Source organism: Apium graveolens, chromosome 5 (genome assembly GCF_009905375.1).
Source record: "Apium graveolens cultivar Ventura chromosome 5, ASM990537v1, whole genome shotgun sequence".
Taxonomy (NCBI): domain Eukaryota; kingdom Viridiplantae; phylum Streptophyta; class Magnoliopsida; order Apiales; family Apiaceae; genus Apium; species Apium graveolens.
This window is the reverse complement of record NC_133651.1, coordinates 315,378,080-315,390,443: the sequence shown is the minus strand read 5'-3', so window position 1 is coordinate 315,390,443 and position 12,364 is coordinate 315,378,080. Positions and strand designations below refer to the sequence as shown.

The following is a 12,364-nucleotide window of genomic DNA, read 5'->3' as shown; positions in this document are numbered from 1 at the left end:
AATGTAGTCTGAACATGAACTCCAAGAGAATTTTATTGTCGATTCTATAAACAAAAAAATGGCTACTTGCAACACCTCTTTCAGGCTTCATGTAAATTTTAATAATCTATTTATAAACTTTTAAGTTATCAAAGAGATTCAACTAATTAACACCATAATTAAATTGTGAAATTTTTAACTAAGACTAACAATCCACTATTGTTTTTCCCTTGCTTCAAGTCTTTGGGAAAGTCGGTCAAAGTGATGCGGCAAGAGTTGAAACTTTTTCATAGGCAAAAGAATCTATAGACACAAGCAGCAAAATGTAACAGCTTTGCCAAGGCATTTTACCTGCAGCTGCTATTGGATGAGCCGGAACTTATTCCTTCATTCCAGCACTCTCCCATTCCACCATCCACTCCTCTAGGATTGCAAGAAGTATATCTGAAACTATCACGTCGTTTGGTAGTTCTTAGGCTTGGCAACTTCTCCAAACTTAATATTGCACAAGCGGCTGCAATGGAAGGAACTGTAAAAGAAGCACAACAGTATATTATGCATTCCAAAAAGGATGCAGAAAAAATTATTTACTTATACATTCCTATGTTTATTTATCCTTCCTTTAAACTTCCAGTAAAACAAATATGATGAGTACTAATGGTGTATATAAATCGAGATCAACAAGAACATCACAACCTTCAATAGAAACTACTAGCAGGTACACATTCAATTTATTAGCCATAATTTAGTACAGCACGATGTGTTGCTTTCGGCTAACAGCACAATGTATTGCTTTCGGCTAACACCCCCCCCCCCCAAAAAAAAAAAAATCATAATGTGAGAACTGAGAACACAACATGCTTGAAGTCTTAAAACAACAAACATGGCACATCAATATAACAATTCTCTTCCATGCAGAACACAGGTTCTCCTAGTTGTGCAATATTAGAAACCATCACATCAAATTAACAACATATTAATCATTTTCATCACACAAGAACTCAAATATCCTTTCTTTAAATCTTTCTTCAGAAAAACAGAGCATGAAATTTGAGCACCCAACAGCAGAAAGTCAAATACACTAGCTATCATCATTGATAAAAACCAGGCTGTGACTTAAATCATAAGGTTGAGAACTTTACATGGCTTCAGCTTATTGGGAAGATCAAGGAGAAATTGTGAAGGGGTAGGTAAGGTGGAGAGGAAAGTGGAAACAGGCCCTTCTAAAAAGAGCGTGATGCACTAACAGCAACTGAGCTCATCTTATATTTGATAGACCCAGAAATACCATATAAAGCTGCTCACAAACAACAATTCCTCGGAATTAATTACTTGGACAGATACTAAACCTTCCTCATATATAATTACTTGGACATATAGGAAACCCATTTTACAGCTATTGGAAAAAGATAGCTCAATGCACAACACAGAGAAAAGAACACCTAATTATACACCAAACAAAAATTACCAGAAGACCGAAAAATTTCATACCACAGTTACATAAGGAACAAGACCACTTAAGCAGAGACCATTAGCTCCGTGCCAGATTAAATAGTTCTCTTCCCTTGATCTGCAGCAACATTAAACCAATGCACTCTCCACATAAAACCTTCTCTATATTTTTGAATTCACGGAAACGTACTACGTAACCAGTTTTGAATTCTTGGAAGAATCCGACATTACTACTTAATCAACACCACACATAAAATAACTGATCCCAGGCAGACCTGTCTCCAGATAGACCATGTGCCCTATTTTTGATTTTCCTCAGAATGAGCTTAAGGATCCACCTTATAGATACAAGGTACTAATAAACTTACCGGCTCAGTCTCCCCGGGAATCCACCAAGAGACCTTTATTTCCAAATGTGTCCTACTGGATATTAGAACCACGGCGATGAACACCAGTAAGAAAAAAAGAGCTAACATCATTCAGATATTATTAAGCAAGCTATTATTCTTTCCTCTGCTTTGGCCTATGGTACAGAACACGTATTTAAGAATAATAGAATATAATGGGTCATCTCTACAAGCATAGGAAAGTGGAGTATATAAACTACTCCAATCAATGGAATGTAAGAGGTCCAGGAGATATAAAAGGTCTCCAGCTATATAAATCAGAAGACCAAGTCCATATGAATTTGTCTAGAATATCATCCTTCCAAAAATTGTCTAAAATTAACCCGGGGAAAAGGCACTTATGATAGACTAGATTCAAGATATTTCCAACTACATATTACTGAAGATTTATAGCATTCCAATCATCCTAGTGTATAATGGGATATTGGCTAGATCTCAGACGTTTGATAGTTGATAACATTTCATTGGTCTTTGTTTCTGCTCCTGTATCATATATTTAGGTTACTAAAAACTCCTCTTCTGTTATTATATCATCAGTTTGTACATAACTATTCTTCTTCATCTTTGCATGAATGTCCCCTAGTAACTTATAGATTAGCTTTGTGTCAGAGTGAGATTTATCACCCACAACAAAAACATGGAACCTGCTTCCGATTTCGATCCAACTGCAACCTGGCTGCTTCTTCAAGCCTTTGTCCTTCATTTTCATTCTTATCTTTGCAGCTTCTTTATAATTTCCACTGGAAGAATATATATTAGCCTGAAGGATATAAGTACCTGCATTCTCTGCCTCAGTTGCCAACATTTGCTTTGATACTAATTTTCCTAAACTAGCATTCCCATAAACATTACAGCCTGCAAGCAAAGCCCCCCATACACTTGATGAAGGCTTGACAGGGAGTTTTTTAATCAAATCAAAAGCCCCCTTCAGACTACCAGCTCGCCCGCAAAGATCGATAAGGCATGTATAGTGATCTTCGTTCACTTGTATGGACCCGTCCCTCGTAAGCTTATCAAAATAATGTAAACCCTCCTCTACTAAACCAGCATGGCTGCAGGCAGCAAGCAATGCTACATAGGTCACATCATTTGGTTTGAACCCGAAACTCTGCATTTCCTCAAATAAGTTTATCGCATCATTGCCCCGACCATGGTGGGCATATGCTGCGATCATTCCATTCCAAGAGACCAAATCTCTTTGACTTCTCAACCCATCATCAAAGATTTTCTTAGCAGTTGTCAGTTCCCCACATTTTGCATACATGTTTAGAAGTGCAGAGATAACAAGTTTATCATCGTGATATAATGTTTTGCTTATAATCTGGTGAATTTGCTTTCCCTCACTAAGACCTGCTAAGCTACTACAGGCACCCAAAAGACTTACAAAAGTTCCTTCATTTGGCTTAACCGAGCCTTCTGCCAGCATATTCATGAAAATTTTCAATGCTTCTTCACTCTGATCATCTAACACATAGCCATTGATCAAAGTACTCCAAGATACAACATTTTTTACCGGCATCTCATCAAATAACTTCCTACCCCTACTTAACTCACCATTCTGAATAAAACCCGTAATCATAGTATTCCAAGAAGGCACATCCTTCTCCGGCATCCTCTCAAACAAACAAAACGCTTCATCCAACTTTTTATTCTGCGTATACCCCGTAATCATCGCATTCCAAGAAACCACATTCCTCTCCGGCATCCTATCAAACAACCTCCTCGCCTCCTCAACTCTCCCAAACCTCGCCAACCCCCCAACCATCGCAGTCCACGAAATCACATCCTTCTCCGGCATCTCCCCAAAAAGCCTCTCCGCCTCCTCAATCCTCCCGCACTTAACCAACGCATTCACAACCGTATTCCACGTAACCACATTCCTCTCCTCCATCCTCTCAAACAACCCCACCGCCAACTCCACCCTCCCATTCCTCACATACCCATCAATCATCGTATTCCACGACACCACATTCCTCTCCGGCATCCTCCAAAACAACTCCTCAGCCTCCAAAACACACTTACTCCTCAAATACCCACCCACCATTGCAGTCCAAGTAACCACATTCTTCTTCGCATCGTTCCGATCAAACAACCTCCTAGCCTCCTTAATTCTCCCACACCTAACATACCCAGCAATTATAGCAGTCCAAGTGATAACATCTGGGTCAGACATTTCATCAAACAGTTTGCGTGCTTCATTTATTTTACCCTCTTTGCAAAACTTAGTAATAACATAATTTGATTGCATTACATTGTGATTAAGTGAGTGATCTAATCTGGGTAATTGTTGTGATTGAATGCTGAGGTGGCGTTTTATGAACGATGATGATTTTATGATAACTGATAGTCTAATATACAGTGTTCTCATTCCAATTGTTTTGGAATAAAAAGTTGAGGAGAAACTTTGTTATGCCCGCTTTCGGCCATGACCCTAAACAGGTCCACGTGGGTGTACTAAATAGCTAGACTCTCGTGTGTGGACTAGAACCATGGATTTATATGACTTGGGCCAGCACATACGGGCTGGGCTCGTAACATGCGAGCTGGGTTCACATGCGAGCTGGGCTCATGACATGAGAGCTGGGCTCAAACATGCGAGTTGGGCTCAAGTGAGGACATGCGAGCTGGGCTCACACATGTAAGGTGAGCTCACATTTGTCATTTGGGCTCTCATGTGCGAGCTGAGCTCGGTTGTGCCCACGCGAGGTGGGCTCAGGTGCCTTCATGCGAGGTGGGCTTAGCTGCCCACACGCGGGCTGAGCTCATGAGCCCACATCTTATAGAAACAGAGGTAACATTATATTTATTGTTTGAAGGCGGTGCGGGCCGAGGTGACCAGGCCGGGACGCATCGAAAGACTTTGTGTGCAACATGGAAAGTGACTCATAGATGACTGAGTTGCTCGTAGATTTCGGGGTCGACACGGGTTGTTCCTACAATCACGGGAAGGATTGCGGAGATGCCGCGAGATTGTAGGAAGCGTGTGGAGCCGATCGAGATTTACGTGACTAATTGGCTGAAGGCCTGACTTTATCGTGGGTTTGGGCTGCACGGGCTGAAGAGTCCTAACCCTAGCCTACGTGACTTGTTCCCCAAGAACTACGTGAGGCTTGATCCCTATAAATAGGGTACGTAGGCACTTGTATGAGACATGAGTCGACACTTGACAGAGAATAACAAACCCTATTCTTTCTTAAGGAGTCCACATACAAGCTCAGCCACCACCAAACAACCTTCCTCCGCCCTCAAACACCGTCCTTGATCTTTGTTCCGCCCAGTAACCTCCACAACATTGTTATACGAAATTCTCCCTATAACATTTGGCGCTAGAAGGAGGGGTAGTTCATCTTAGGGAGAAAGATGACCAAAGAAAGCAAGCAAGCGACGACACCAGGGAGCGGAGGCAAGAAGGACCCTACTTTCGAACACACGCCCCCAGAGAATCAGGCGCCACCTCCACCAATTGCAACCGTGGACGGGCAGGCTGTGATGACGTACCTCGAAGGGCTGGCCGATCAGATGAATCAGATCAACGCCCGAATGTCAAAGGTAGAAAGAAGCTCGGTCCGGAACGCCAAGCGTAAGGCGCGCCGCCTCAAGGTCTCACAGCGTAGCTGGAAGGGCAAAAGCCCTCAGAAGAAGCTGATCCACGACTTTGATGACGTGGCAACCGAGACCAAATAAAAGAAAGAAACATCACGCGAAAAGGAAGATATACCCCGAGGCCATGATGAGCGGGGCAGCCAGATCTCTACGAGATCGGGGCCGAAGCCAGCTTCATCTGAGGCAAGGTCAACTAGCGTGCTAGACCGAGTGGGTAGAAAACTAAGCGAGCATGACCTCAGGCTCAAATTGGAGAATTGTAAGAAGGAGAGAGAAGAGAAAGAGCCCGTGGATAAAAGAGGCTCGAAAAGGGAGCGGGCAACTACCCCTCCGGAAAGACGTCAACACACCTCACCCAGGAGGGAGGAGCGACATAGACGCAGAGACAATCGTGAAGAGGAGTCGCAGGACCAAGCTGGAAGAGGGGGACGCTGCGAACGACCTCAGGGCTCACACCATTCGAGTAATGCGGGTGGTGACAGAGAAGGAGAAGTTGTTAGAGTAAGGGACCCGAGAAGGATCTTAGATGAGATGGAGCAAGAGAAGAGAGGGCCCCCTGCCTCGGCTGCCCCCTCTCCGTTTACGGCTGCTATCCGATCATCCCCCCTACCTCGGGTGTTTAGGCCCAACCCCGACCTTCTATTCAACGGCGAAGCCGACCCGGCGGAGTACCTTATTCAATTTAACACTGAGATGGAAGTCTATCAGGTGCCGGAGATGACCCGTTGCAGACTCTTTGCGACATCACTCAGAGGTAGTGCCCAACAATGGTTCTCCAAGTTGGGACCGGCTAGCATAAGAACGTGGAGGCAATTGGAGGACTTGTTCGTCAGACAATTTCAGTCGACCCTCCACTATTCGCCTCCTGTGGCCACGTTAGCCAACATCAAGCAAAGGGAGGGGGAGCCCTTGGCAGAATACTTTCGTCGGTTCAACGCCGAGGTCCCCAAGGTGAGAGGAGCCAGTGAGGAGACCATCAAAAATTTCTTGATAGCAGGGCTGAAAGAAGGATCAAAATTTTGGAAAAGCCTCCAAGCGAGTGAGCCGAGGACCTTGGCCGAGTTCTATGAGCAAGCCGAACCCTTCAAGAGGGTAGAGAAATCGATGAGAGAGCTGAAAATCAGCGAAAGCTATCGAGACAGGAGGGACCAATCCTCAAGCCCTGACGAAAGGAGGAAGACGTATCGGCGTAGTTTGAGCCCGAAAAAGTCTGCCTGTGGCAAAGAGACCACTAAAGATTCGGGAAGGCCTTATACAAGCAAATGGCAGACACACACCCCTCTGGTAGCCTCTATCGACCACATATATGCTACATATGTGGGGAAGGGGGTATTCAGGAAAGCAACTCCTCTCACAGACTACAATAAAAGAGACACTTCGAAGTATTGTGCATACCATGAGGCCACCGGACACGATACAGCTGATTGTAGACAACTAAAGGATGAGATCGAGACTTAGATTAGACAAGGGAAGCTTACGGAGTGGGTTGTCAAGGAGGTTCGAAGACATAGGACGGATTATCATACCGTCCCTCCTCCACCCCCAGAAGATAAATAAAGGGTCCCTCGGGCTGGTAGTATTCATATTATTCTAGGCGGGTCTCACATTGGTGGAGACAGCCGGAAGACGATGGACAGATATGCCCGGGAAGCAAAGGACAAGCCGCTCACCAACGTCAATCATCTAAGCCAAAGGCCCCCGGAGCTCTTTGAAAGGGAGGTCGATGATATCGTGTTTAAAGAGAACGATGCAAAATGGGTGCATTACCCTCATACCGATGCCCTGGTCATAAAAATGAAGATTGGGACGGTGAATGTTCACCGAGCAATGGTGGACACCAGGAGCTCGGCTGATGTTTTGACTTATGATGCCTACAAAAAACTGGGATTATTGGATAGAGAATTAACCTCAACAGGTGGGCACCTGTACGGGTTCACGGGAGACTCGATCGAGAGTGAAAGGGACAATTCGGCTCCCGGTGACCATAGGAGAGGAGCCTCATGTGGCCACCCAGATTGCTATATTTACAGTTGTAGACCAGCCTTGTGCCTACAATGTTATAGTGGGCAGACCCCTTATGAGGGCGATGAGGATGGTGACCTCGATCCATCATATGACGATAAAATTCCCAACCCCCACGGGGGTAGGCATCTTGAAGAGCTGTCAATATGAATCCAGGGTCTGCTACAACCAGGCACTCAAAGTGGCCGAGTCAAGAAATACCTCAAGGGAGATAGCTGAAGCAGGTGAGGGCGACGTCCCCATGGAAGAGGCAGAGGGCAGGAAAAGAATACGTCCTGAGGGCCACGAGACTTGTAATTTGATTTCAATTGAGGAGTTGCCCGAGAACTACTTCGAGCACATGGGAATTCATGTGGAACCACGCCCAGGGGCCTTACTAATGGAAGCATCTCAGCCCATCATGTTGATACAAGAGGGGATTGTAGAGGAAGCAAGTGATGAAGAAAAGAGCCCAGAACAAATCACTACAAGACTTAGGAGAGGGAAGTGGGCACACAAAGAAACAACAATCACTATGGACCCACCCTACGGAATCACTCGAACTGTAACTGCAACCTCTGAACGCTTGATAAACCTGACCCAAGCTCACCAGACCGAGCTCAAGGAGGCGGAAGGTTTGGCAATCACGGAAATGGAAAAAACTAGCAAGGCTCGAGCAGATTTAGACCCGAGAATGCCCCCAATGGTCGAGAGGGCCGGGGCCGCAGAGGACACAATCCCGATCTTGGTAGACCCAAATGATCCCTCCAAGGTACTCAGAATAGGCTCTAACCTAAGTCCTGACTTGAGAGAGGATCTAGCCCGCTTCCTAAAGGAGAATTTGGATGTCTTTGCATGGTCACACTCCGATATGATAGGGATTGACCCAAATGTCATGTGCCACCGGCTCAACTTGGACCCGAAAAAGAAGGGGGTTAGGCAAAAGAGACGGCCGATTAGTGGAGAGAGGGCAGAGGCCCTCAGAGAAGAAGTGGATAGATTAATGGAGGCAGGACTTGTGAGAGAAGCCTTCTACCCCGTGTGGCTGGCCAACCCCGTGCTTGTCAAGAAGCCCAATGGCAAGTGGAGGACATGTGTAGACTTCACCGACCTGAACAAAGCTTGTCCGAAAGACAACTTTCCTCTACCCCGCATCGACCAGCTGGTTGATTCCACGGCTGGACACGCGCTGCTTAGTTTTATGGATGCTTATTCGGGATATAACCAAATCCCCATGTATGGGCCAGATCAGGAGCACACCTCCTTTATTACTGATCGGGGCCTTTACTGTTACATCGGGATGCCCTTCGGGCTCCTTAATGCGGGGGCAACCTATCAGAGGCTGGTGAATAAGATGTTCAAACATCAATTGGGGAAGACTATGGAGGCCTATGTAGACGACATGCTGGTGAAATCGAGAGAAGCGAGGGATCATGTCCGCCACCTGGCAGAAATGTTCCAGATCCTAAGGGAGTACAGAATGAAACTCAACCCCCAGAAATGCGTGTTTGGGGTTGAATCGGGGAAGTTTTTGGGATTTATTGTCAACCATAGAGGCATTGAGGCCAACCCAGCCAAGATACAAGCCCTACTCGAGATGAGATCCCCTCGACGGGTGAAGGATGTTCAAAGCTTAACGGGACGAGTGGCTGCCTTAAACCGCTTCGTCTCAAAATCCTCCGATAAATGCCAAGAGTTCTTCAAAGCAATCAAAGGAGTGGGGAGGAACTTTAAGTGGACCGAAGAATGTGAGGAAGCCTTTCAGAACATAAAGAAGCATCTCAGTAGCCCTCCCATGTTGTCCAACCCAAAAGCAGGAGAAACTTTGAACCTATACTTGGCCGTCTCCGACTTTGCAATAAGTGCAGTATTAGTCCGAGAGGAGGATGGTGTCCAGCTCCCGGTATATTATGTGAGTAAAAGGCTAGCCGATGCCGAGACTCGATACACAAGCCTCGAAAAGCTAGCGTATGCTCTGATTCTGGCCTCCCGAAAACTCAGGCCCTATTTTCAGGCACATAAGATAGAAGTGCGAACCTCCTACCCCCTCAGACAAGTGATGCATAGACCAGAATCTTCTGGTCGAATGTTGAAGTGGACGGTTGAGCTCGGCCAATTCGAGGTGGATTATAAGCCAAGGACTGCGATCAAAGGCCAAGCCCTGGCCGATTTTGTGCTAGAATTTCCCCCACATCAAGAAGTGGAGCTGGGAGCCCTTGTTGTTATACCTAGCACAGAAGAAGTTGGACTGGAGAGACAAAATAGTGCCCCATGGTGGAACCTATATGTGGATGGTGCCTCTAACGGTGATGGAGCAGGAGCTGGAATCGAGCTAATCAGCCCAGAGGCTCACAAAATCAGATATGCGACCCATCTGGCCTTTCATGCAACCAACAATGATGCTGAGTATGAGGCCCTGATCAACGGTCTCAAGCTAGCTTTGGAAATGAAGGTCGAGAATTTGAATGTGTTTAGTGACTCCATGATTGTGGTCTATCAGATAAATGGGGGGTATCAAGCTAAGGGGCCGAGAACAGAGCTTTACCTGAAGTGCGCACAGAGGATAATCGCAAGATTCAACGAGGTGAGGCTGGAACTAATCCCGCGTGGGCAGAATGAAGGCGCGGACGAGCTAGCTAAGCTCGGCTCACGCCGCGAGAGCACTTTGCTAGGGACCGTGCCCCTTGATATACAGAGGCAACCTAGTGTGCCCGAGCACGAGGTGGGCAGCCTCAATAATGAGCTCGGCCCCACGTGGATGACATCTATTCTAGCATACATAAGAGAAGGTTCACTTCCGGACGAAAAGAACGAGGCAAGGAGAATAAAATACAAAGCAGCCCGCTATGTGATATACGACGAGATTCTATACAGAAGAGGGTTCAGTGTTCCTCTTCTCAAATGCATACATGGGGATGAATGCAACTACATCCTAAGGGAAGTACACGAGGGTATTTGTGGCAATCACTCGGGGGGTAGCTCTCTAGCTCAGAAGATCCTCCGTCAAGGCTACTACTGGCCAACGCTGAAAAAAGACGCCTTTGAATTCTCCCGAGCTTGTGATAAGTGTCAGCGATATGCCAATTATTACAACAACCCCGTGGCCTCTCTCACATCCCTCATGAGCCCCTGGCCCTTCTCCATGTGGGGAATTGATCTGATTGGGGAACTCCCGAAGGCCAGGGGAGGCGTCAAGTATGCGGTAGTTGCGGTAGACTATTTCACTAAGTGGGCAGAGGCCGAGCCCCTAGCCACTATCACAGCGAGAAAGCTCAGGGAATTTGTATACAGGGCTATTGTATGTCGCTATGGCATCCCTTACAAGCTGATATCTGACAATGGGAAACAATTTGATAGCAAGGAGATGCGAGAGTTTTGTGAGCAGCTGGGGATTCAGAAGAGCTTTAGCGCAGTCTGCCACCCCCAGAGTAACGGGCAGACAGAGGCTGTTAATAAAATCATTAAGCATACCTTAAAGGCAAAGCTTGAAGAGAAGAAAGGAGTATGGCCAGAAGAACTCGCCCAGGTCCTATGGTCTTACAACACTACACCCCGAACCACAACTGGAGAGACCCCTTTCTCTCTGGTATATGGGTGTGAAGCTATGGTGCCCGTTGAAGTGGGAGCAGGATCTTTTCGAAGGGACAACTATGACTCAGAGGCAAACGAGGTCAATCATCGGCTCTATTTGGATATGATCGAAGAAACTCGAGAAGAGGCTCAGATCAGGATTGCGGCATATCAGCAGAGGACAGCTAGGCATTACAACAGTAAGGTTCGAGCCCGAACTTTCAAGGTGGGAGATTTAGTTCTGCGCCGGGTCATGCCAAATACCAAGGTGGTGAGTCACGGAGTCTTGGGAGCAAATTGGGAAGGCCCTTACAAGATAAAATCGGTGCTCTGGGAGGGAACCTACCACCTCAATGATATGCAAGACAAGTTGATCCCAAGAGCCTGGAACGCGGAACACCTTCGCAAGTATTATCAGTAATATTATTCTTTTCAGACTTAGTATTATCTTCAAATATTCCTAAGTCTCGGGGGGTAGTGCCATATAGGTGCCTCCCTGAGACCACAAGCATGTATTCCTTTCACTTCCCATTATCTATGAATAAACGATTGATCTCTATTTGTGCACTTGATATTTTAACTTCTGTTAATAGATTAAATACCCAGCAGGGGACCCCATCCTGGGGAACCCATACAAGGACAGAACAGTTGTTTTATTAACATGTTAAATCAAGCTGGGCCCCGACCCGCTTGATGCCAAGAACATGAAACGAGCCGGGCCACGGCCCGCTTAGACAAATACGAACACATAGTAGATAAAAGATGTGGATAGAGATATAGGCCCGTGATGCAAGCTCATACCCTGACCCTCAAAACCATAAATGTGACCCAGGGGGCCCAGCCCTCCATCAGTCATACTCAAAGTCGCATGATGCGAGGAGAAGACACATGCGAGCTCCCAGTGCGAGCACACCTACAACACCTGCGAGTCGATGCGGGCTTGTTCCACTTGGCATTCTCTTTCAATGGTTGTTTAATTGAACAAATGACACGAGCTGAATAAATTGGGCTCGCAGTGAAGGGGTAACGCTCGCCATAAGCGGCCAGAGTTATGATTACTTTTTGGTCAGTAGAAGCATGGTAAAAAAAAAAAATAGCTAGCACCGTAAAGACATACGCGGGCACAAAAAACTTAGACATTTTATACAAACAAAAGTTAAATAAGTTATGCCCCGAGGCAGAATATTTCAAATACAAACGCGAGGTGAGAGGGGTGCCCGCTTACCCAGTCAAAAGTCTAGTTCTAATCAAAATTACATTAAGGGTTATCAGCCTCTGCTCCCTCACGATTTTCACCAGCGACCTGGGCCTTCTCGGCCGCGAGCCGAGCCTCCTCAGCAATTTGGGCATCC

At 46.2% G+C, this 12,364-nt stretch overlaps 2 protein-coding genes across 2 annotated transcripts; one reads left to right on the top strand and one right to left on the bottom strand.

Moving 5' to 3' along the window:
• Positions 1–86: 86 nt before the first annotated feature.
• Positions 87–4,247, bottom strand: LOC141659498 (uncharacterized). Its single transcript, XM_074466391.1, has 2 exons — positions 1,471–4,247; positions 87–508 (listed from the first exon to the last, which is right to left on the bottom strand). The coding sequence occupies exon 1, from the start codon at positions 4,204–4,206 to the stop codon at positions 2,335–2,337; it is 1,872 nt and encodes a 623-aa protein (XP_074322492.1). The 5' UTR covers positions 4,207–4,247; the 3' UTR covers positions 87–508; positions 1,471–2,334.
• A 3,457-nt stretch (positions 4,248–7,704) lies between these two features.
• On the top strand, positions 7,705–11,993 carry LOC141661309 (uncharacterized). The gene is made up of 4 exons (XM_074468291.1): positions 7,705–8,214; positions 8,782–9,345; positions 9,565–10,393; positions 11,845–11,993. Exons 1-4 carry the CDS (start codon positions 7,705–7,707, stop codon positions 11,991–11,993), a joined length of 2,052 nt encoding a protein of 683 aa, XP_074324392.1.
• Positions 11,994–12,364: the final 371 nt, after the last annotated feature.